The sequence below is a fragment of the Myotis yumanensis genome, unplaced genomic scaffold (genome assembly GCF_028538775.1).
Source record: "Myotis yumanensis isolate MYYU_CA2020_CCGP unplaced genomic scaffold, mMyoYum1.0.hap1 SCAF_9, whole genome shotgun sequence".
In the NCBI taxonomy this organism is placed as follows: Eukaryota; Metazoa; Chordata; class Mammalia; order Chiroptera; family Vespertilionidae; genus Myotis; species Myotis yumanensis.
In genome coordinates, this window is record NW_027223760.1 from 48,808,283 (window position 1) to 48,835,290 (window position 27,008).

At 40.2% G+C, this 27,008-nt stretch overlaps 1 protein-coding gene across 12 annotated transcripts in view; it reads left to right on the plus strand.

The window, feature by feature from the left end:
* PPP1R9A (protein phosphatase 1 regulatory subunit 9A) overlaps positions 1 to 27,008 on the plus strand; it is a 295,498-nt gene that overhangs the window by 106,065 nt on the left and 162,425 nt on the right. For all 12 annotated transcript variants that reach the window (XM_070424288.1, XM_070424296.1, XM_070424287.1 and 9 more), the window contains exon 3: positions 26,397 to 26,529. In XM_070424288.1, the coding sequence (XP_070280389.1) occupies positions 26,397 to 26,529 (133 nt within the window). The remainder of the gene's footprint in view (positions 1 to 26,396; positions 26,530 to 27,008) is intronic.

Sequence of the window (27,008 nt, forward strand, 5' to 3'; positions counted from 1 at the left end):
GTTCAGTAGGACTATCTTAATATTCAGTGGGCCTTAATTCCTGAGGTCATCATAAATGGGATATTTTCTTCCATAGATTTTTCTGTCATTCTTGTTTATATAAGAGAAAGCTTTCATTTTATATGTATACTAGTTTTATATATAAAATGAATTAATTATAATGTTGCCAATATTATCCATTTGATTTTTTGTTTTAGTTATATTACTTGCAAATTATAGCTCTGTTTCTTTTCTTCCAATATTTATGCCACTATTTCATAGGTATATGATACCTTTTATATCTTTTTCTTCTGTCATTTGATTGGATGATTCTTTCAAACAAGTGTCATTTTTCAACTTCTTTGCTTTAGTCTAAAAGATCCTTTTGTTTAAATATAAGGTGACTTCTAGTTTTTAATCTAGCCTCGAATTCTTTTTCATGCAAATAACTGACTGTTCAGTAAGCAATTATTATTTCAGCAAAATGTTTGTGATTTTACCAGCTATGTTAAAGTTTTTGTTTCTACTGCATCCTTTGTTTTCCAGTTTTTGCTATTTGGCTCATATTTTTTTAAAAATATATTTTATTGATTTTTTACAGAGAGGAAGGGAGAGGGATAGAGAATTAGAAACATCGATGAGAGAGAAACATCGATCAGCTGCCTCCTGCACACTCCCTACTGGGTATGTGCCCACAACCAAGGTACATGCCCTTGACCGGAATCGAACCTGGGACCCTTGAGTCCCCAGGCCGACGCTCTATCCACTGAGCCAAACCGGTTAGGCTCATATTTTTATTTACACTTAGTAGTGGATCTTTACAAATTCAAATGATATAATCTGTGATTATTTTTAGCTAAGGGATTATCTACTACCTACTTGTTAAGTGAATATAAGGATATTAGTGTACTTTGACAGGAACCAGAATATACCACCACAAATATGCCAGTTTGGCATAAGGATTATTTTGAACTGAAGGCGACTGAGAAACAGCAAATATAGGAGGAACTATGTGCCTGCCCCCTTTCTTCCTAAAAGCAAGGAATACATTTTCCTTTGTAAAGGTGAAATAAAATTTTATTTGTGAAGGTGCCAAGAAGAGAAGAATGATTCTTATTACAGGAGGTGACTTTAGCCTGTATAGCAAACCTTGCTAAATAGTCCTTCTCTATGATCCATTTCCTAGTTACCTTCCCACAATTTATCACCCCTAGGGGCCCAGATCCCCTTTTTCTTTCGTTAATCACCTCTCCACAGTTTATTCCCCTTTGGTAAAATGGTTAACAAGCCCAGTCCCCAGGTCTGATCACTTCTTTGGGTTTTCACATTTTTTCTGTGAAGCCCCCATGCATTTAAAGACATCACTAAAATGTGTATGCCTTTTCTCCTGTTAATACGTCTTCTCTCCATTTAAATTGTAGTCCTCAATCACAGAACCTAAGAGGGTAGAGAAAAATATGTTCCTCTTCTACAACTTCTTACATCTTCCTTGACTTCTTGCTCATGTTTTTGACTTTTATTTACTTTGTTAAAAGATAATTTTCAGAAAAAGGTAAAGTCATGTCTTTTATACAGATTTAATAATGAACATGCATTAAATAATTTATTTAACTTACATAATATGAGGGATCAAAGTAGATGTTGTAACAGGTTCAGAGAAAGTCAGAACAGCCCAGATCAGGGGTCCTCAAACTACGGCCCGCGGGCCACATGCAAATACAAATATTGTATTTGTTCCCGTTTTGTTTTTTTACTTCAAAATAAGATATGTGCAGTGTGCATAGGAGTTTGTTCATAGTTTTTTTTTAAACTATAGTCCGGCCCTCCAACGGCCTGAGGGACAGTGAACTGGCCCCCTGTTTAAAAAGTTTGAGGACCCCTGGCCCAGATTTATAAGAGGTAAAGAAATGTTGAGATGACTTACAAATGGAAGCAAAATTGGTTTTTCTGCAGAGGAAGTCAGTTAAAACACTAAAACATTCAGGTCAGCACGCATGTATCTACCAGCTAACTATTATTGACAAAGAGTTACAAAATACTGCAAATATAATAATAGGACCAGAATTCGTAACCCAGGAGGATATGCTATGTTAAATGCATAGTTTCCATTGGAACACAAGTTATTTTTCTTTGATTTCATTTTTACATAGGAAATGTTTATACTTATTTTAAATATTATTTTATTTTTTTTTTAAATATATATATTTTATTGATTTTTTTACAGAGAGGAAGGGAGAGAGATAGAGAGCTAGAAACATCGATGAGAGAGAAACATCGACCAGCCGCCTCCTGCACACCTCCCACTGGGGATGTGCCCGCAACCAAGGCACATGCCCCTGACCAGAATCGAACCTGGGACCTTTCAGTCCGCAGGCCGACGCTCTATCCACTGAGCCAAACCGGTTTGGCTATTTTAAATATTATTATGTAATTAACAGAGTTGTTTAGTCTTCATTCTCTATACTGGGGATTAGGAAATTTTTTTTCTTTAAAGGTCCAGATAGCAAATATTCTAGGTTTTGTGGAACACATGGTTTTTGTCATATATCTTTTGTTTTATTATTTTTATTTTCTCCCTACAACTCTACAAATGTAAAAACTACTGTTAACATGTGAGCTGTACAAAACCAGGCTATAGGCTATATTTTGCTGCCTCTGCTCTATACAAATGATTTGAAGTTCAGCAACAATCTTTTGGTAAAATCAATTTCCAATTCTTGAGATCTTTGTTTTGGCAAATCACATATGCACAAACACAAACTCATTCTCCTGAGAAAGCTCATTAATGCAGTGTAGTTTTTTATTTGTCTCTGATGTTTCTCAGTGCTTTTCTGGGGATCAGTGACACATGAGGGACAGGGCAGTGAGAGTGATAAACCTTGGGTAGAGGCTATAACTGAGGTGTGCAGGGGGGAAAGCTTTTCTTCTACCCTTCTAGGGTTTTTTGTTGTTGTTTTTGATGAGTCTAATAATTAAGTCAACATAATAGATTAACAGGAATAAAAGCAAATTTAATATTTACTGTACGGGACCCCCAAAGATATGAGACTTATGGGTAAGTTGGACAGTTGAGGCTTATATGCTGTCCGGAGCTAAGGAATGGGAGTACGGGCCTGAGGCTTCAGAGGGGATGAGGATAAGTCATGGTTGATAAAAAGAACAGGTATTTGGTAATTAGATGTTTGCCCTGCCATACAGATAGGTCTTTCAGATAAAAAGTTACTTCTGGCAACCGTCAGGCCCCTTATCTAAATTCTTTTAAGTAGTTAAGAGAGAGGTAAAAGTTTTTCTTGAGACAGCTGAGTCTTGATTGACTTTAGTCATAGTGGTGCATTTTGGGGTGGCATATTGAGCTTCCCTTCAGGTGCATTGCCTGCAGAAAAATTTAAACTACAATAAAGTTGAATACAAGTTGGTCTATCTAAGTTCATTTCAAGAGTAAATTCAACTTTTATTTCCACCCACCATGTGCTAACAAATAGTGAGCTTACCGTCTTCCTTGAAACAGCAACAAAAATATGTACTGTGTGAAACAAAGTAAAGACATTGGATACCAAGCAGTAAAGATCAGTAATTCATGAGAAATAGGAAAAAACAAGACAAGCCCTGCAATCACCCAGCTTCACCTGAAGGAAGTTATGGGAACAGGGTGCAGTTAAGTGGACCCAGGCAGAGCTTGGCACTGAAACTGAGATGAACTGACAGAGCTGGGAGTCTGGGGAAGCCAAAACTGCTAGAGCACCCCTGGTAGAGTACTGATGAGGAGACAGCTGCTCAGAGAGAACTCTAGAGAACTCCAGAGGGTCCTCCTCAAGACTGAGTTGAATACTGATTGGTGCATGCATGTGAGAAAACCACCCAGAAAGGATTTCAGGGATCCATGCCCAAGTTTTACATCTGTTGTTGAATATTGCTAATCTTCAGCAGCTAGAGTGGAAAACCTCATAATTCTGTAGGCATTGGTTAGAGCAGTGGTTCTCAAGCTTCCTAATGCCGCGACCCTTTAATACAGTTCCTCATGTTGTGGTGACCCCCAACCATAAAATTATTTTCGTTGCTACTTCATAGCTGTAATTTTGCTACTGTTACGAATCGTAATGTAAATATCTGATATGCAGGATGTATTTAGGCGAACCCTGTGAAAGGGTCGTTCGACCCCCAAAGGGGTCGCGACCCACAGGTTGAGAACCGCTGGGTTAGAGTATCCCAAGAAGGGTCTCACCTCTTTAGAGGATTAAAAATAAATAAATTTAAACCTAGGCTAAGTACCTCCGTTCCTTCTACATGATGCTTAAAATCGAGACCTGAATGTATCAGTTTCCAGGTAAATTGACCATATCCCAGAAAAAAATTCAACTCAAGATTATTTGTGACACTACAAAAATTTCTCAGCATCCGAGAACCGAAGATTGACAATACCTGGCATTCAATTAGAAATTTGCAAGCATTCAAAGAAGAGGGGAAACAAAAAGCATAGTTAGGTAGAAACATAAGTATTAGGTAGAGATGAAAGATTAAAAAAAAGAACCAAATTTAACTTCTAAAGATAAGCTACCGAATTTCTGAGACGAAAAATACAATGGTTGGATAAAACTGCACATTAGACGGTCGACAAGTAAAGTTTAGTGAAACTGAAGATATAGCAATAGAAACTCTCCAGAATGAAACTGAGAGAAAAAAGACTGGGTGGAGGGGCCGGGGGCTGAAGGTGCATCAGCAAACTGAGAGAAGACTTCAGTGGCCAGAAATACATGCAGTGACGTGAGTGGGAATTTTCTTCTTCTGAAAAGCAATACTGGCAAAAATGGTCAGAATCTCCTTTTTCTGAAATGAATGAAAGGAAATTAAGCAAAGGCTTACAGCAGTGATGAAGCCTTTATTCAAGGAAAACAACTGAATCTCAGTAAGAACAGCAGCTTTGTGTTTTCACTTGCCACCCTCCAGGTCCTTGGTAGCCTTGAAAACCACCCTTTGGCAAGCACTGGAGGGGCCATTTGGTGCTGGAGCTCTTTGAAACCCTATTTCCATAGGATGGTCATTATTTGATCTGTCCAGTGATCCCCTGGAAGACCCTGCTCACAAAGCTTGTCTTTATTTGACGCGACCCAGAGTTATTCCAGTGCAAATAGTCCTTTATGGGAGAGTAGGTTTTTGCCACAATTGTCTAACATTCCTGCTGACTTAGGTGGTAGATGTCATCAGAACAAACAATAGGCTAAGCAAAAGCTGAAAGGGAAAGCTGGGGAATAAGATGTTCATAGGGGGCTTTGTAGAAGCCCATAATTACCTGTGAATGCAGTGCTTGATTGTTTTCCCCTGGTGTATGTAGCCAGGAAATCCTTGTGTAGGCAACACCTGTGAACATCTAGAGCTCAACTGAGGTTACTAGAAAGGATGGTAGAACTTGAGTGGAAGAAACTTCTAACTTCGTCATTTGAGAAGGGCTCATCAATGTAGCTATGTCTATATGGGATCTTTTGTTTTTTACTTTAAATGAATGTACTGAAGGGTAAACCATTTGTAAGATGGAAAAGAGGAACATGAAGGAGAATTCTGGCCCTTTTAAGTAGTTTGAGATCTTGAGATTGCTGGAGATAATGATTAAGAGTGTGTCAGGGAGAGGATGAGAAGAATGTTAAATGAGGGAATATTAAATTAAATCTTTTAAGATATGGTATATTGTTGGAACTTTAGCTGGTAGTTTACAAGTAGCCATTTGAGGTTTTAACAATTGAAGCAAACAATTTTATTTTTATTTTTTGCTCTTTAAGCAAAGTCCTGATGAAATTTGTGTTTTTAGAAGAGCACTTCAGTGACAATGTGGGCTGATCAGAGTGGTACCTGCGTAGTAGCTGGGAATCTATATGTAATAATCAATGCAGTTTGTCAGCGAGAAGAGCATTTGCCACTGGTGGGGAGAGGAAGGAAACTCAGGCTGTTTTAGGGGGAGGAAGATACTGGACCCGATCCTCCGATTTCTACTTTAACAGACTTAAATGGATGGAGGTGCCCTGATGAAAGCCTCCATTTTTCTTTTTCTTTAAGAGCATGGTATTTTATATTACATGCTTTCTAACTTTAAATTAGAAAACACTGCAATTAGGGAACCTTAATATAAAAGTAGATGAACTACGCCCATAATTACTTGTTTTCTTGAACAAAATGTGTGTTGTTTTTTGAGCCCAATATTCCTCTTCTCTGATAAATTTGGCACCACTTGGGAGATAACGTAATAAAAGGTATAACTGAAGAGATGAACGTATCCCCTCTGAGAGACCGAATATGAGGATGTAGTTTAGGTTTGTAGGAAGAGCTTCCTAAATCTGAACTCCCAACTTAGACTTACCTACCCAGTCCCTGCTGGCACTGGAATACCACAGCCCAAGTGAAAGCTCTAAAAAGCACAGCATCGAGGAGCAGACCAGAACATAGCCTCTTACAGACAGCATGTTTTCAAAAGGGAAGGACAGGACAGAGGCCTAGTTTCTTACAGGTCAGGGTGGACCGGCCAGGGTGGTGTGAATGAGTGAGGGGCCTGGAGGCTTACAATAACTGCTGCCCCTTCCCATGGAAAATAAAGCCAGGGGAAAGGTGCTTTGCTCCCAGTCAGTGGCACTGATACAACCAGAAATCGTTCATGGATGCTATGACACTTTCAAATAGCAGGTCTATTGCAGGTGTAGTTTTGGAATTTCAGAGCAGAAAGTAATCTTGGAGACCATTTAGTTCACTCCTCTCATTTTTACAAATGGGGAAAATGTGGGCCTAAAAAGGTCAACTTGCTTAAGATAACTCAGTGGAAGAGCAGATCTCTGAGTCACCACACCGACATCTATTTATAAGAAGGAATGCGAATGTATTGCTTTTTCTATAGGAAATTAAGTGAATTTTCTCATTTCCATCTTTTTGTGCAGAAAACAAAAATGTGAAACCATTAAAGACAATGAAGCAAGTTCATAATTCAGCTACCTTAAAACAACTATTATCATTTTTATATATTTTCTTTCAAGTGCTTTTGAACACATAAACCTTATATGTGAAGTATAACTGATATCCGAATTGGAGTTGTTTTCTGAGAGGGGCTCAATTCGGTTCATGGGAAAGGACTTATTTTGCTACTTGTCTTTGTTATAGAGAACCATTCTGAAGGAATACGCTATACACTCAAACACATCTGGAAATTATTGTTCCAGCATCAGCTTTGATTAACTGTGCAATCTTGGATGGCCTCCCCTGAAACTAAAATAAGAGAATAGACCAGATATGGCAAATATGTTTGTTTTCTCCTTCCTCTAACTTGATCAATTAGCAGTGGCTGCATTGAAGATGCTGGGAAGATGCTAATCAATTAGCCAGCATGATTCACCTGGTTCTTTCACCACAAGGAGGGGAATGGCATGAGTGGTGATTATTTGCATCCCTGTTTGGGCAATTGCCAAGATCCCATCTGGTTGTAAAAGTCTGTAATTGTATACTTTTAGAAGCTCCCCCGCCCCCTGAATTCAACTAATTTATCATTTTAGTGGGTATTAAATAAAATTATTCTTCAGACTAATCAGGATGGCATACTTATCTATAGATGTTACTCGGGGGACCAGTCTTCTATTTTCATATGATGGAAAAAATTATTCCATAGGAACACACAAAGCCATTGTTGAACTAAGCCCAGAAAACTTCAGCTGAAGCATATGTTAGTTCTTGCTCAGCATGAGCAGTGATTTTCCACTGAGCAGACCCTCAGCCAGATGTCTGAAAGAAGAGAATGTAAGTTGACTTCCCTATAGCATATTCTCAGAATTAAACCACAGTGTTCCCGTAACTAAGCTCCCTTGAGTAGGAAGTGGGATGTAGATCTTTGTTATCGAGGATCAAGGCTTCGGTAGTGTTTTAGTATTTGAGGTCAAAACTCACAAATGTTTTGTTTTGGGTTTTTATTTTGTCAGTGGTAACTGTAAAGAATAGTTTCTGAACTGCTTAGCACAGTTATGCTTATTACGTTAAAATTACGATTTTATTTTACATTTACGTTTTATAAAACACAAGGTCTTTTTGTTCCTTAGTCTCATCATTGTGAACATTAGTCGTTGCTGTATAAGTTAATGCTGGAAGTGCTATTAAAATATATTTTAAATTAATATAAAACCAGACAAACTTGCTTTTATAATATGTGGAAAGACTTAGGCTATCGATCATTCAAGATTTGGTAATGAGTGTTTTAAAATAACATTATTTTTTCATTTATTTACTAAAGCTCTATATTTTAGAAAATCCAGAAAAATATAGAGAAAATAAAATCATTTATAATCCTAGTACCCAAAAATTATTATAACTGTATGTATATACATAATTGGGACCATTCATATATGTATATACATACATATATACATACATATATGGTGTTACCATCTTTTCATATACCATATATTTGAACATTTTTTTGTGTCATTAAATAATCTTAAAGAGTATGATTGCTATGCTACATCTGTAAGCATCAGTGTTACATCTTATGGATATGCCATTATTTATTCACTATAGGCCCGGTGCACGGATTTGTGCACCAGTGGGGTCACTTGGCCTGCCTGCAGGGATCAGGCCAAAACCGGCTCTCCGACATACCCCAAGGGGTCCCAGATTGTGAGAAAGTGGCTCTCAGCACCCCAGAATCGGGCTCCCTCCTCTCTGTTTCCTGGTGCGTCACCTGAGAACTGCAGCTGCCAAGTCACCACAGCTCAGCAGCTCCTGCATTGAGTGTCTGCCCCCTGGTGGTCATTGTGCGTCATAGCTACTGGTCGGGTAGCCACTTGGGCTTTTTATATATACTAGGGCCTGGTGCACAAAATTTGTGCACAGGGTGAGGGGTCCCTTAGCCCGACCTTCACCCTCTCCTTCTGGGAGCCTTCAGGGGATGTCCTACTGACAGCTTAGGCCTGCTCCCCATGGTTCTCTGATCTCTGTGGACCTGCCTGCTTGATGCCACCACAGGCCCTGGTATCTGCTCTTTGTGGGGGTCTGCTTGCCCTTCGCCGCCAGGGCCGGGGGCAAGCAGGGCCCTGGTGTCTGCTCTCTGTGGGGGCCATGCGGGGGACTGCTTGCTCCTTGCTGCCACGGCCAAGGGCAAGCAGGGCCCTGCTGTCTGCTCGCTCACTGCGGTGGACATTCCCACCCCGCTCCCTCTGCCCCCGGCCACTTGCTCACATGCTGACTCAGAGCGCCGGGGTCCCGGGGATGTACCGACCCCGCCCCCGGCTGCTCAGTGCCTGTGCGCGTAGGTCTGGAGTGTCCGGGGGTCGTTCTGGGACCCCGGCCATTCCGGGCCTACGCGCAGGCCTATAGGCTCAGAGCAGCCTGGCTCCCAAGGACGCCTGTCCCCAGACGCAGGCCACTTGGTGTGCGCACAAGCAGCCACCCCTCCCCCATCCGCTCGGCACCTGCCTATGCAAATTAAACCGTCATCTTTGTCGGGTTAGTTTGCATACTCACTCCTGATTGGCTGGTGGGTGTCGTGAAGTGATGTTCAATTTGCATCTTTCTCTTTTATTAGTGTAGACTAGAGGCCCGGTGCACAAAAATTTGTGCACTTGGGAGGGGAGAGGGGGGTCCCTCAGCCTGGCCTGTGCCCTCTCTCAGTCTGGGACCCCTCGGGAGATAATGACCTGCTGGCTTAGGCCTGCTCCCAGGTGGCAGAGGGCAGGCCCAATCCCTAGGTGCAGCCCCTGGTCGGGCTCAGAGCAGGGTTGATTGGGGAATTGGGGTTCTGTCCCCTGTCATGCACAGAGCAAGGCGGATTGGGAGGTTGCGATGCCACCCCTAGTCACCTTCAGGGTAGGGCCGATTGGGGGGTTGGGGCACCGCCCCCTGTCACACTCAAGGCAGGGTCGATAGGGAGGTTGCAGCACCACCCCCTGTCACACACAGAGCAGGGCCGATCAGGAGGTTGGGGCACTGCCCCCTGTCACTCACAGAGCAGGGCCCATCAGGGGGGTTGGGGCTCCATACCCTGTCACGCACAGAGCAGGGCTGATCAGGGGCTTGGGGCGCCTTCCCCTGTCACGAACAGAGCAGGGTGGATAGGGAGGTTGTGGCCCCGTCCCCTGTCACACACTGAGCCGCAGGGCGATCAGGGGGTTTGATGCCACCCCCTGTCACGCTGATCCTGGTGCCGGGAGGCCTCGCTGCTCTGCTGATTCTGGTGCTGGGAGGCATATTACCCTTTTACTATATAGGATAGAGGCCTGGTGCAAGGGTGGGGGCCGGCTGGTTTGCCCTGAAGGGTGTCCTGGATCAGGGTGGGGGTCCCCACTGGGGTGCCTGGCCAGTCTGGGTGAGGAGCTGAGGGCTGTTTTCAGGCTGGCGGGTGACTGAAGCTCCCAACCACTCCTTTTTTTCTTTTTTTTTTTTTTATTCTGGGCCAGCTTTAGCTCTGAGGCTTGGCTCCAGCTCTGAGGCCTTGGCTGCTGAAAGCAGGTATCTGGTTTGTTTGTGTTCTATAATTGTAACACTGTTGCGGTCCTGCTCACTCCAGCTCTGAGATCCCGCTGGTTGAAAGCAGGGATCTGCATTTGTTCTATAATTGAAACAATGTTGTGGTCCTGCTGGCTGAAGCCTGGCTGGCTGAAAGCAGGTTTCTGGCGTTTTGTTTAGCTTCTATATTTGTAACAGTGTTTCTTGAACTGCAAGCTCAGAGGCCGGCAAGGCAGGTGGGAAACGTTGGCTTCCTCCGTCACTGAAGCAAGCAAGCCTCCTGTTCGCTTCAAGCTGCCTGGCTGCCGGCCGCCATCTTGGTTGGCAGTTAATTTGCATATCGCCCTGATTAGCCAATGGGAAGGGTAGCAGAGGTATGGCTAATTACCATGTTTCTCTATTATTAGATAGGATTCTTCCCCTTTTTGGACATTTAGATTTCTTTGAAATTTTTCCCTGTCATAAGCAACACTGTGATTAATGTCAGTGTACACGAATATTTCTGTGTATCTATGACTTCATTAGATTAAATCCTTAGAATCTATTAGGTCCGTGGTCAGCAAACCACAGCTTGCAAGCCACATGTGGCTCTTTGGCCCCTTCAGTGTGGCCACGAAGTTTCAATCGCACTGTACTTGCGCACCCACACGTGGTATTTTGTGGAAGAGCCACACTCAAGGGGCCGCAGTTTGCCGACCACTGTATTAGGTCAATTGATACTAAAGTTTTAATATTTTTAACACATTGCCCTCTAGAAAGTAATGCCAGTATATTAGAGTGACTGCTCATTTATCCTTTTGCCTGGTTTTAAATCTTTGTAGTTGAAAAATGAAGTATGTAATCTGCATTTCTTTAGTTACTAGTAAGTTTGAATTCCCCCTATTTATTGGCCCTTTGCAGTTGGGGGAGCGGGGTGTGTGTTTGTGTGTTTATTCTATATAGGGGTAATTGTTTTATATTTTGGTGTTTTACTAATGCTTCCTCTTCTAAAGCCATATGGATGGGTTAAAGAACATGAACTTTTTGATGTTGTTAATCCTTACCTGATGATATTTTTCCCATTGATTTTTTTAAAGAGAGAATGGAAGGGAGAGGGAGAAACAGAGGCAGAGAGAGAGAAATATCAATGTGAGAGAGACACATCAACTGGTTGCCTCCCACATGCTCCCTGACCAGGGTCTGGGATTGAGCCTGCAACCGAGGTAGGTACCCTTGACCAGAATTGAACCCATGACCATTCAGTCTGCTGGCTGATGTTCTAACCACCGAGAAAAACCAGCTAGGGCAAGAACATGAACTCTTAATTTAGCCAGACCTGGCCTTGGAATTCAGTTGTCCCTTAGATATTTTCCATATGTCATTGGGCAAACCTACCTGTCATCTGTGAGCCTGAAGTTCACTGATATGCAAAATAGGACCATTATGAGATTTAAATGAGACACTTACCTCAGAAGAGTCACTAAATGGTAGCTACAGTTATCCTCCTCTTTTTTATCTCCTCATTATCACCTCCCTTTCATTTCTCTGTTTAGATCTTTTTGAATGAAATTGAAGGAAAGGTTCATCCAAGTCTGATATTTGCCTGTATACTGAGTGGGAGGTGCTCCTTATGGTTCACCTAATGGTCACTGTTGAAACCTTTTTTTCACTACTTATTGATTTGAGCTGATTAATAATATGCTATTTACATCAGATACAGCGAGAAAGGAGTAGAAAGAGCCAGCAATGGAACAGGCCCAACTACCAGAGAACCAGCCTTTTCTGTTTTGTGTCTAATACTACCTTTTGTTAAGGGCTGGCTCCCTGTGTTGTATTTTTTTGTGCTTCCTGTACCAGCTGCCAGAATCTCGGTGCCCTAAATGCCAAAGCTTTAGTGGAAGCGAGCAGGGTAGACCAGACAGTGAGGAAGATTCCTTGCCAGCTTATCTAGAAAACTTGAACAACTGTCTAAGTGAATGAACGGAGCACCTATTCAAGGGAGTTTAGTTACGGAATTTCCAAAAGAACTGTATTTATCAGACAGTCACCCTTGTAAGGCACTTCCATCAACAGGCATCTGTTGAGGAGGTACCCTGTGTCAAGCACAGTGCCAAGTGTTGGAGACTCAGTGAGGAACAAGATGCTAGTCTTGTGTTGAGGATGCCAGATAGTGATAAGATTTTAACACATATTATTTACAAATAAAAGGCCAGATATACTATAAGTATTTGCTAGAAGACTCAGGGGTTTTGAAGAAGAAGGAAAGTGATTGAATATTGGAGATATTGTCATAATGAACCTCCAAAATATTGAAAAAATTGAGCCCTGTATTTTGAAACTATTTTTTATTTCTTCCAAAATGAAAGGGTGAGGCAGAATTTTCTTTTGTAGTAAACTTTGCTTCTAAGTGCAAAGTTTGGCTCCATCAAGTGGAGTCCCAACAGGCAAATGGGCATCTGAGAACATCACATTTAGGATCCTGGGCACGCACATTTACCCTCCCCATGTCAGCATGGCAGGTGGAGATGACACAGGAACAGGTTGTGGTAGACTTGAGTTCTCACACCTGGATGGCTTGTCGGTTTTTTTGGCTTGAGAGCCACCATCAAATAAAGTTTCTCATGGATAGACCACCATAACCAGAATGCAAAACTGTAAAGCAAGCATGTCAAACTCAAAGGCTAATACTGGCCAGATAAACAAGGTTTAAGTTTATGTGGGTCACAAAAAAACAAAAGCTTCAATTTTCATAGAAATGTAGGTTTATTTCGATAGAGACATGCTGAATACAAAAGGCTGAAATAAATGAGTAATCATTAACATAAAATGATAGAACATTTTAATAAACATTAATATCTTTTCTTGAACATTAACTTACCAGACACTGAATAACTGCACCAATTAATAAACGTAATGCAAATAAACCTATTTTTCTTGTTCTCCGAAAGAGAAATATTTCCTGTTACGTACACCAAACAAGTCAGTCCAAGACTAATGACATGGCAATCGGCTGCTAAAATATTTGCTGCTGGTATTAGTGGAGAGAAATGGGGTGCCTGCACATAAGGCGTGTAAGGGAAATGAATGCAACATGATTATAGTAATCAGTCATTGGCGAACATTGTAGTTAGTTATTAATTATGTATAACAGGATATTGTAAAAACTAAGTTATGAAATTTTTATTGAAATGTTTCTTACATACCGTTATATTGGCTGGGCCGCAAAAATATGCGTGTGGACTGCACGCAGCCCGTGGGCCACGAGTTTGACATGCTTGCTGTAAAGTGACTGCAGAATTTTAATCAGCAAATCCGCCACAGTTGTGGTACATTGGGTCTTTAACTGACCCCAAATTAATTACAGGCAGATGCTGGACTCAAGGCTACAAAGGGAGCCAACCACTCTTCTGTATTTGCACATGTAATTCAGTGTCTCACCACAATTGAAATACTTTTAAATTCCTTCTGCCAACTCCTCATTTCAACCAGAAAAACCAATATTCGATATTATTATATCTCTCAAATGATAAATTTTTATAACCAATAAAGCTAATTGACCTCGACTGTCCTATTCCTATCAATATACTTTTTATATTAGTATTTTGAAATACATTAAAAAAATGATCAGTTCTACCAAAGTGATTTCTCGTGTTAGTCATATTAAAGTGATCAAAAAGGGAGCATTATAAGATTTCTTGGTAGGAGCTAACAGGCCTTTAATCAAGGAGGTTGGTGGTCTTTTTCATATTATCTACAATAGGATATAAAATTAATTTTAGTAAAATATTTATCCTTTGGCAATACTTGATTCCTGACATAAATAATTATTAAGACCATGTCTTAAGTCATCTCTTCTAAAATATAGCCTTGTAAAAGATTATGCTTAATGGGTATATAACAGGTTTACTTGGCTAATTGATGATCACTAAAGATGATCCCCAGCTTTGTATATGTGAAGACTTTTTTGAAGTTGTAAGTTTTATTTTAAAGTTTTTTCTGATTGGGGCTCCCTTTTGTCTTTTAAAGGTGCCTTTTCTTTTGTTCAGAAGCAGCTCTGATGTGAGATGCCATGCATGTGTAGACCACTGATGATAATAAAAGACCCATTGCTTCTAAGACATTGTACTGTTAACAGCTGGTGATACTGAGTGCGTAAACATTTCACAGTGTTACGTACATTAAAACATCATAATGCTAAATAATTGCATCATATTGTTAAATAGATGCAATTTTTGTTAATTATACTTCAATAAAGCTGGGAAAAAACAAACAAACAAACAATCAAACAAAAAACCAGTAGATGACAGAAAGATGAATAAGACTATCCCACACAAAGGAACTGACAGTTTATTTGAATAGAAAATGTGGTCACAGATAAATACAATATGTAGCAGAATGTTATAAATTCTATGGGTGAGATGCAAAAAAGATGAAAGAAAGCTTTCTAAACATATAACAAAGCAGTAATAGTTTTCGCAAGATAGGGTGAGTGAAAGGAAGTAGTGTTAGGTAAAGGCTAGTGATATAGGCAGGGGTCAGGTCTTAGAATTGATGTCCTTCTCAACTATCTGAGCTTTATTTTCTAGGGAAAGGAGAATGTCAGGAGGCTTTTCAGAGTATCCTCTCCCATTAGAAAGTAATAGTCACTATACAAAATTACAGAAAAAGTGTGCAGAAGAAATGTAGTGTCATTTCTAAATTCACTCTCATCTCCCAGTCTCATCTCCCAATTCTGTTCCTGAACCCCCAGTGTCAGGATTAGAGCCACACTGTGGGAATAGTACTCAGAGGTGGTGTATAATAAATTGTAGGAGAGCAGAACACAGTGAATATGTCACAGGATAATTTAATGATTAGGGATCTGAGCAGTTAGGAAGGAATGAGAACAAGAATTCTTTTAAAGATCAAATCAACAGATTTGGACTAATTTTAAGTGGATGTATGGGGGGAAATGAAGAGGAAGACTGGTTGTGTGACTGACTGCATTTTCAAGCCCACATGACCAAAAAGGACCCAGTTGACATCAGATGGGAGAGACCTTGCCGGAGGAGAGGATGGGAGACACACATCGGGCACTGGGAGTTTGAGGTCCTTCTATGAAGGCCTCAAACTGGCCCAGAGTGTGGACTGTCTCTATGGAATCAGGGATCCAGGCAGCAGTGACAGTTGCATCCTCTTCTCCATGTGCAGCGCACTCACCTGCTGTTAACATATCACCACTAAGCTTTGGTGGCATCTTTTTTATAGACAGTTTCTGAGGTTGTGGAGACAACTGATTTAAGAAGCACAGCAGTTCACATGGTATTTACAAAGCCATCATTTTTTTTTTACAAGATTTATGTATGAGGTCAACGTTAGTGTGATGCAAGGGTCAGTGATCCCCAGGTTTGACCATTAATCCTCTGGTAATGGAAGCGATGGCAGCTTTCACCTCAAACACACCAAGAATAATGTGACAGCACTGTCCTCCATGTGTTTTGAAAAAGATTGCTGATTATTGTGTCTTCCTGTGAAGCACTCCTGCCCTTTAGGTTTTGCCTATAAATAAGGGGAGCCTGAGACAGATCCCATTTGTAGATTTCACATATGTTTACATTCTCAAGGATGACCAGGATCGGTCAATTACATTTGACTCTAGTTCTTGGAGGAGTCTAAATGGAAGGGACAGTTTGTTTATAAGAAAGCAGTCTTTCCTGCTTTGTAGAGTAGCGTGATTGATTTAACACTGGATCACAGCTGGCCAGAGCAGTCCTGCGTCTAGTCTTGGGTTTCCAAGCTCAGCCTTGTACCGTAGCATCAGTGTCCTCATGTGCACATGCATCCCTGAACAATTGGTTATTTGTGTTCCAGTTTTGTTTTTCAGCTTTCTCCACCATGTGATGTCTGGCCTCAGCCTTGCAGGGTTTAAAAATTAGGCATATTTCACTCATGACCTTTTATACAAAAATTAAAATTTTTACTTGACTAAGTAGGTCTCAGTTGGTGCTAGAAATGCTTGCTAAAACATTTTTTTTTCAAAGCTCTGTCAGCATCTGAGCCTGTTTGAGATTTTAGAAAATTGTACAACTTTTGTTTTTATTATTTGGCCCCTGGTAGATGGTGATAAACTTCTTGAATGGAGTATCTCTCTTCCAGAGACCAGCACAAAACTTAGGTGCAGGATTTCAGGATTTCTATGTAATTTCACCCTAAAAACATTACAGATACATTTTTGTTGCTGTTTTCACTCACATGCCTCTGTTGTCCTTGCTGACCTTGGAAGGGGAACCTGAGCTCTCCATACCTTGGTTTACTCATGTTCCTCTGAGATTGATGATGCTCCTGTTCTTGCCTCCCAGTCCTTAGCAAGAGCAGTGTGCTCATCTTCCTGCCTTCCCCCTGCTGTTGTGTGAACACCTGTGTGGACATACCACTAGGCACACTTTAGGGAAAGTCATTTAGAACCTTCAAGAGCCTACGGTTCCACTAAGTCCTCCAAAAAAGGTGAAGATAGAGGGTTCCCGGAGCTTCTAGCTCAGCTCTCTTCTTCCAGTCCTGGTCCCTTCTAATCTCCATAAACTCCCATTCTCTTTCCGGGTTTGAGCATGTGAATGTTGTTCACAGAACAGATCATGCATCGTAAAGCTCTTCCTACATACTTCCCCCCCATCTCCTGTCATTCACTCACCACTCCAATTTTGGCCATATTGAATTACTTCCTGTTCTATAATTCTGTTCTTCTCTCTTATTCCTATTTTGTACATGATACTTTTTCTTCCAGTATGTCTTCCACATACCTTCCCTTGCTCACTTATTATTTGTTGGTACTAACCATAGCTGGCTGAAGTCTGTGCTTTTAGGTCTCTCTGGGAATCCTTTCTTGCTTAACTCTCCTCCCCTCCTTCCCAGTTAGGATTATGTATCTCCACTGTATGGCCCAAAGCATCACCCTCATCCCTGTAATACAGCTCCTTTGTTGGTTACAGTCACAGGTCTGAGATGAATTAAGTATTTCCAGTAGTGACCACAGTCTACCTACTGAGTTGGTGCTCAATAAGAATTTGAAGTAAGAATCAATGGCTCAAGAAGCAGAGGAAATGTGAAGGGTAATTATTTTTGCATCTGCTGACATCATTAATGGGTTCTGTAGTTTAAGAAGCTTGCACTGTCTGTTTTAACTTTTAGAATAGAATGTAAATTAAGTGGAATTCTCTATGTGGATTAAACTTTTTAAAGATTGTTTCTTATCTATACTGTTTACATTGACACATGGTACATACATGTGTGTGTTTACTTGAAACTGAAAGTTTTAAAGTATAATGCATACTCTTACTACTTATAGTAAACACTGATGTTTTCTATTCTGTTCTTTTCTATTTAACTTTTCTCACTGCTGTTCATGACCCATTAGATTAATTTCATAAATCCCTATAGGTCATAGCCAGCATTTCGGAAGCCACTGATCTAAATAACTGTACTTTGTCCTGTGGTGAAGACTTGAAGTGCAGGTGTATCAATCAGAATTCAGCTAGAGAAACTGAACCAGTAGGAGATATATACTAAGAGATTCATTGCAAGGAATTGGCTTATGAACATATAAGGGTTGGGTATGCAAGTCTGAAATCTCTAGGGCAGGCTATTTAGATGTGGGGGAAGGTGGGCCTCTGCAACAAACTGAAGCTCCTGTCCACAGGCAAAATTTCTTCTTCCTTCTGGAAATCTTAACTCTGCTATTACGGCCTTTGAATCAGGCCCACCCAGATTATTTAGAGTAATCCCCATGCCCCCAAAATGGTGTCAATAGGTGCTAATTAGTTCATTTTTTTCTGTGCTGATGACACCTGTCCTGTGGGAACTGGACCAGGGCCACCTATTGATTTCAAGCTGGCCACCAGTTGTCAGTTTGTAAAGCATATGTCTCCAATTTAAACCAAAAGTCTGGTTGAGCTGAAAGAGAACATTGCTAATTTTTCATGGGTATGTTTAATTGTTTATAATAATTTGAAAAATGCTGTGAACAATAAGAGCATCAGTGGAATTGTCCAGATTTTTATTAAGCTGTCTACTGGAAAAACTCACCAATTTGGGCTTCACTGTCTTAGAATTTGTCCAAATTTAGAATTAGCTAACTTTATATTTATTTATGATGGAATTTCTTCCTGGTTACTTCAGTGCCCATAAACTGTCTTTGCAATTAGATATTAAACCCACTTTTAAAAAATTTAAATACTTTAACAACACATATTTGCAGAAAAATGATCTACACTAATAAAAGACAAACATGCAAATGAACCGTACCTTCGCTACACCTTAAGCCACGCCTACCAGCCAATCAGAGCGACTATATGCAAATTAACCCAACCGAGATGGTGGCTGGCAGCCATGAAGCTGGAGCAAGCAGGAGGCTTGGTTGCCCCAATGATGGAGGAAGCAAAGCTTCCCGCCTGCCGTGGCCAGCTCTGAGCTCCACTCAAAGCAACAAAGTTTCAATTATAGAAGGTAAATAAACCCCAGATACTTGCTTTCAGCCAGCCGTGGCCACGGAGCTGGAGCCTTGGGTTGCCCCTGGTGATGGAGGAAGCCAAGCTTCCCTCTCGCCCGCCCTGGACGGCTCTGAGCTCCACTCCAGGCTACAAAGTTTCAATTATAGAAGGTAAATAAATTCCAGAATATAAAAAAATAAGAAAAAAAGGAGAGGCTGGGAACTTCCATCGCAAGGGGGGCTTGGCCAGCCTGAAAACAGCCCTCAGCCCCTCACCTAAACTGGCCAGTCACCCTAGTGGGGACCCCCACCCTAAAGGGGGTGTGGCCAGCCTAAAAACAACCATCAGCCCCTCACCCAGGCTGGCCAAACCTCCATGGGGTGAGGGTCCCCACTGGGGGGGCTTGACCAGCCTGCAAACAACCCTCAGCCCCTCACCCAGGCTGGCCAGGCACCCCAGTGGGGACCCTCACCATGAAGGGGTTGTGACCAGCTGCACACAGCCATCAGCTCCTCACCCAGGCTGGCCAGGCACCCCAGTGGGACCCCCATCCTGATCTGGGACACCCTTCAGGGCAAACCAGCCGGCCCCCTCCCGTGCACCAGGCCTCTATCCTATATAATAAAAAGGTAATATGCAAACTGACCCTAACAGCAGAAGGACTGGGAATGACTGGTCACTATGACACACACTGACCACCAGGGGCCAGAGGCTCAATGCAGGAGCTGCCTCCTGGTGGTCAGTGCACTCCCACAGGGGGAGCTCTGCTCAGCCACAAGCCAGGCTGACGGCTGCCAGTACAGCGGTGGTGGTGGGAGCCTCTCCCGCCTCCTCAGCAGTGCTAAGGATGTCCGACTGCAGCTTAGGCCTGCTCCCCACTGGCAAGTGGACATCCCCCAAGGGCTCCCAGGCTGCCAGAGGGATGTCTGACTGCCAGCTTAGGCCCAATCCCCCAGGGAGCGGGCCTAAGCCAGCAGGTGGTCATCCCCCGAGGGGTCCCAGACTGCAAGAGGGCACAGGCTAGGCTGAGGGGCCCCCCCGAGTGCACAAATTTTTGTGCACCAGGTCTCTAGTACTAATTACAATTGAATTCTAGTTTTTCAAAAGGAAGAGATATAGGACCTTCTAATCTTTTTGTTTCATTGATAATTTTTGTATATTTGACCTTAATAAAATTCCACTCATCTTGAAATACTCTTTTTTGAAATATTGTTTTATTAAATCTCTCTCTCTCTCTCTCTCTCTCTCTATATATATATATATATATATATAATCTATCTTTCCACATAGTCAACCATAGTTATTCTAAATTTAAAGAATACATCCTCCACTTGTTTTTTTATTACCTATATATGAATTGGTTGGTACCAATGATAATATAAAAATGTTTATTTTATCATGGGTTTTGTATACATTCTACAAATATATCTGTGGATATGGAAATATACAACACTCCAAATGATATGAGAAAAACACTATCAAGGTATGATTATCTTTGTCAGGTGTCAAAAGATTAGTTTTTGGAACCAGAGAATATTTTATTTTAAGGGATTTGTGATGGATAATTTTATATGTCAACTTAGCTCGACCATGGTGCCCAGATACTTGGTCAAACATTATTTTAGATGTCTTTGTGAGAGTGTTTTTGAATAAGATTAACATTTAAGTTGGTGGATTTTGAGTAAAGCAAATTGCCCTTTATCATGAAAGTGGGCCTCATGGAACCAATTGCAGGCTTTAATAGAAAAAGGCTGACTTCCCAGGAGGAGGAGAGAGCTCTGTCAGCAGACTGCCTTGGACTTGAACTGCAACATCAGCTTTTCTGGTATCCAGCCTGCTGGCCTACCCTGCAGATTTTGGATTTGTCAGCCCCCCTCTATAACCTCATGAGCCAATTTCTTAAAATAAATCTAGTTTACTATAAATACAAGTATAGTACCATGTGTATAATTACAAATATATACATTCACATCCTGTTGATTCTGCTTTTCTGGAGAACCCTGACAAGTACAGGATTCTTTGTATTGCCTTTTGAATTAATGGGCTGTGCTCTCAACCGCCCATTATGTAGAGTGTTTGTTTTTCACTTCCTGTTCTTTAGTTATCCATGAAAACACTAGGCTTACATTTAGTGAAATATACTTTTTTCCTTTATGGACTTTGTCTTCATTAACTATCCTTATAGCCACTATGTATATTGCTCTCTGAACTTCAAATTTCTTGTGTAAAAATATGAAAAGTGGGCGGATACTCTCTTACTTGTTTCTGCCTTACTTACTGGATCAGTTGGTACAAGAATTAATGATAATTTGAGTAAAGTTTTATATTGTCTGTAACTTCCAATTACTTTAGCATATATATCACAATATTTATGGTTTTAACTTTGTTTTATGAGTCTTCAGTTAGCATTCCAAGAACACCAATCAGGTATCCTCACTCTAGGATTAGTTCATTTGTATTTGAATGAGCCTAATTATAAATCTACACTCCAGAGATAGGTACTTTAAATCTGCACAAGAAGGTTTATTAACATTAGGGTTGTTACAAATAATTGGTAAAATGCGCAATGTTGAAAATATATGGATTGGCCTTAGAAATATTTTATGTTAATGGACTTTGAGTCAGACAAGGCCAGCAAGCTAATAGCATTTGGAGTAATGCCTAACTCTAGTACTCATTTGGTACTGTTTTCTGATATGTAGGATTCTTTTATTTTAAATTTCTTTATTGATTAAGTTATTACATATGTGTCCTTATCCCCACATTACCCCCCATCCCACCCACTCATGCCCTCATACTTAGGATTTTGTTGAGTGATTCAATTAGAAGGTTAGACACATTCTACCATAGAATACTATCACAACTGCTTTAAGTACATCTTCAGGCAGGGTACTTGTCGGAATACCTTAAGGCAGCGGTTCTCAACCTGTGGGTTGCGACCCCTTGGGGGGTCGAATGACCCTTTCACAGGGGTCGCCTAAGACCATCGGAAAACACATATATAATTACATATTGTTTTTTTGATTAATCTTTTGTGATTATGCTTTAATTATGTTCCATTTGTAACAATGAAAATACATCCTGCATATCAGATATTTACATTACGATTCATAACAGTAGCAAAATTACAGTTATGAAGTAGCAACAAAAATAATTTTATGGTTGGGGTCACCACAACATGAGGAACTGTATTAAAGGGTCGCGGCGTTAGGAAGGTTGAGAACCACTGCCTTAAGGTTAGACATCTGGGACTTTACTGAGCTCATGATAGAGCTGTGGGTTTGTTTTTCATCTTCCTGCTCATCGATGTTTTTGTAGGCACCAGAAAGCCATCACCTATTTAGAATCTTTGGAGACCTGCAATGTTTACCTGCAAATGCCTGATCATTGTGAATTCCAGTTTGGCTTACATAACTTTGCAACAAGAACCTAACATATTCCTTGGCACACAGTAGGCATTAAAAAACCATCTCTCTTACTGTCATAAATCAGTGAACTGGCCTTGGCTCTGGGGAAAGAAAAAGAAGGCTAAAGTTATCATTCATGATTCTAAAGCTGCCAGGATCCTTCTTTCAGAGGATGGTTTATTGCCAATTTTTTTTTTTAAACTTTAAGACGTGGACTATCTTGTCCATGCTCTCTTAGTCTCAATTTAGAGTCTCTTTAGCAGAGCCACTAAAATCATGTGAAGGTGAGTTGGAATTCTACCAGGGAAGCTTATGGTAAGTGAGGTTTGTTTGTGGAAGCATGTGAACGCTTGGCTGGTCTCCAAGAGCACCATGTGCCAAGCCATCATCTGAAACGCAGCATGCTAGGACCTGGGACATTGTCCATCTTTGATGTGTCAAGAAGATGAAGCGGAACCCAGACGACAGGCGGAACTGAGACCTCGTGGGAGCATTGTGGGAGGTTCCTTCCAGTCAGTATTTACAGAAAATTCTGAATTTATTTTGACCTGCATTGATTAAAGAAAATGTGTCATGGGAAGTAAAGGAAATATGTTTTTTTCTCCTTATTTTTAAAAAAATGTTGCTATTGTTTTTGAAAATGTGTTACAGCACTAGCTACCAGAAATGTGAAAAAAAGAATGATTCTAGTTGAAATCTTATAATAAGCTAATTTTAACTTTATTTGTTTTTCGTAGCCTTGGATTACTGGGTGAGGAATGTCATTGCTAACTGTATTTGTAAACTTGTTACCCCTAAAAGCCTGCCTCTGCCACAAAGCAAGGGACAAGGTCTTGTTCTGTTTCTTTTGATAAAGGAACAGAATATAGCTTGTTGGCTTTTAAACAAGCAGTCTTAAATTTAAACATCCTTTTGTTTGCTTTTCTCAGTCAGATAACACAGGAAAAATGTGAGGGTGACTGAACTTAATATGTAGGTATTTTTTTGATGGTGTTGAATATGCGGGTCCAGGATGCTCTTGCCCTTTAGAGTTTTTGTATTGCCTTAATATTATGAGGGGGCTCTGATTATTATCTGAGTAACTATCCATAGTTTTGCAAAGCAGTTATGGTAAATTAATTAAAAATGGTAGAACAATTGCAAATATATTTAAAGAATGAAGACCTATTGATGAAACAGGCAGTTTTTACCAAGGTCAGCTTACCGGCATCTCTGAGGTTCTTCCTGGTCAAGGCAAAACAAAGCGTGCAGGCGCTGAGCCACCGTGTACTGACAGTGCACAGCTCTGGACACAGGTAGGGATTTGGCAACTGTGTGCATGACAGTGATTTAACTCAAGAAAATCTCAGGGTAAAACCTATTTAATCTTGTATTAGTGCTGGTTAATGAAAATTGGTTTTTAAACACTTAAAATTCAACGTCCGTAGGAGATTGCCTGCAATTATTTGTAGGAATTAGTCAGTGAATCGGGGCACATTCAATAACAAATATTGCCTTGATATGCAATTTATAGAATCACAGTCTTTTGTAAAGCTTCAGTTATAACAGTCTTTAATTTTTTTACATGAAAGAAACATTCAGATAGTTCTTCTAACATGCTCTCTCAATGGAAGCTGTAGTCAAGAGGGGCATTAGGCCTTACCACCTCACTACTCTGGCAATGATTATAACAAAGCAGTTGTCACAGTAAAGGTAGGAAGTCTGAGTTTGTGGTACATATTTTTATCCAATCCTATGAATAATATAGTTTAGGAAACAGCATTGCTTTCACTGTTTTTCTGTAAGATACAGCTAATGCTTAATAAAATCTGGCATGGAAGTGGCCCATTGTTGTATGGAGAGATGGGGCATTTACCAGCTTATCTTGGTTTTGAAATTTTAACTTCTTACCTAAGATGGTATGAGACATTGACCACTACTTTCTTCTTGCCATAGACAAAAGGGATCACTCCTTTGCCACCATAGGCAACACACCATACAATTGATGGGACTTAAAGTGGTGGCCCTGCATGCACATATCATGTATAGCAGTAATTCACGTCTTTAGTCATTTGCTTTAGTATTTCTAGAATCTGTGGCTTTGTAGGAAGGTCCTCTCTAGTCTGTTAAACATTGCCTCATATATTTTTTAGTACTCTTACAAATTTTTGTTCTTAATAATCTGGATTTAACTTTTGTTAATGATGTGAAATAGAAATATTTTCAGATGAATATCTCATTCTTTCCCATTTAGGAATGTGGTGTAATGTTTATTATGGTAGAGAAATATGGTAGAGACCAAGCAAGAAGCATGAGGCTATGAAAACATTTTGAAAGTCAGGGAGAAAAACAATTAATTCTGGTACAGATCCTGTAAATGACATGATTTTGAGACATATATACCATTTGGAACCACAGTACATCTGCTTCTATATATGCAATGTGTATTCCTGGTTTGTAAGTTGCCATATACAGTATATAAGAGTTGCCAATTTTTCAATAATATGTGTAAAGCACATTTGGACTGCCAGAGCTGGCTTTGTAGGCAATGGACATGATTTCTCCTCTAACCTTCTGTTCTGCTTCCTATTTTTATTGTAGCTTTTTGTGTATATTAAAAAAAACACACAACTCATTCCTAGTTTTTAGGATTTTGAGGGACATTACAGAATTTTTAAGGCACAGTTCATGTACTTAGTAATTATTGAATTTAATTGAAAAATGTCAGTTTTTATTATTTCTATTAATTGGACTTGATGAATAATAAGTTCCTTTCTTTTAAATATTCTTCAGTGTATTAAGCAAGGGGTTGCATACTTATTATTTTCAGTTACTTTTCAAATACATATTTCAAACAAATATTTCAGCAGAAACAGACTTTCATATTTCTTATTACTATGTCTAAAGACCACATTCAGTAGTCTTTTGAATTGTTTAGGTAGGAAAGAACGAGCTATCAATCTCTTGAGCAAGATTTTGATAGCCATTATAGGCAGTCCCTTGGGTTACGTTGGACTCGACGTACGTCGTTTCGTGGTTACGTCGCCATCTCCCTTTTATTTATAAAAAAAAAAAATTCCCGTCATTTCAAGGTATGTACATATGTGCTTTTGTTTTTTACTTATTTACCACAAGTAAAGGTCAGGAATTGTTATCTTTCTTTTAATTTTTTTTTACTGTTTCACTTCATTACCACTGTGTATGTGCTCCATGTGAGTGACGTAGGTGCTTATGTAGGTGGGTTCTGACTTAACGGCGAAAATCGCGTTATGTCGCCCCGTAGGAACGTATCTCCGATGTAACCCGAGGACCTACCTTACATAGAAAAGTTCAATGAGAATTTAATTTAAATCTACATGCAGGTAAACTGAGAGATGACAAACAAGAGCTTAACATGCCTAATAGAGTATAGAATAGAAATCAATTTCAGCAATTCTGTGATTGAAAAACAGTTATGGTGCTGACACACTACAGAGTTGGGGCTTGTTTAGGTCATACCGTGAAATGGGTTCAGTGTGGGTGTTTGCTTAGTGGTTCTCAACCTTCCTAATGCCGCGACCCTTTAATACAGTTCCTCATGTTGTGGTGACTCCCAATTTCATTGTTACAAATTGAACATAATTAAAGCATAGTGATTAATCACAAAAACAATATGTAATTATATATGTGTATTTCCGATGGTCTTAGGCGACCCCTGTGAAAGGGTTGTTTGACCCCCCCCCCCAAGGGGTCGCGACCCACAGGTTGAGAACCGCTGGCTTAGATAGCTTCACGATACTTTGCCTTAGTTGTATCAGTAACCAGCATGTAGCTAGTATGTATATTCTGATTCTATAAAAAGAAATTACTATTGCCATCCAAATAATGTATTCTGTGGCTCCTATTGTTTCCAAAATTGTTAAAAGTGGTAGAATGACTCATATATTTTTAAATTAGTAAGATATGTTTATTCTCATTCATTTTTCCTCCTAACATCTCAATTGATTTTTAAAATAAAAGTTATTTAGATGAAATTTATGACACAAAATTTTTAACTTATGTACTTTTAGATACTTAGATTTTTCTTTTTTTGTAATTTAGAAAGCCATCCTTTTGGGATTATCATCTTTTTGTTGATCTTTTCATACAGGTTTTCAGCACATACTCCAATGAAGACTATGACAGGAGAAATGATGAAGTTGACCCTGTGGCTGCTTCAGCTGAGTATGAACTTGAAAAGCGTGTAGAAAAGTTGGAACTTTTCCCAGTGGAACTGGAGAAAGGTATATGAACTCTACATCATTTGTAATATTATTATATTCCTATGTTAATAATATAGAAATGACTTTATTTTTCCCAAGTATAGCTTTTTTCTCCCCTAAGGATTGGATCAAATTTTAATTCTCATGCAGGAGTTTATCTATTAAATTTCAAAACTAGTTGATAGAAATTCTCTATAAATGGTAGATTGAAAGATTCTCTCTAGCTGTCCACTCCCAACTGGAACTTATCTACTGTAGTTGGCTGGATGGTGGTTACGAGTAGGGAGGCATGAATAAGGCCTGATGCTTGGTCGGTACTCCCGCACAGGGCTGGCGAGGTGAGAGCCTGGAGAGAGCTGTTGGAGAGTGTGGGGCAAGTGGTGTTTTGTGTTTGTTTGTTTGTTTGTTTTTGTGGAGGGAGAGTGGTCATGGTTAAACTCTGAATATGGTAGATATGAGGAGTACTGGGCTTTCAGAAAATTATGGATTTTTGGAACGAA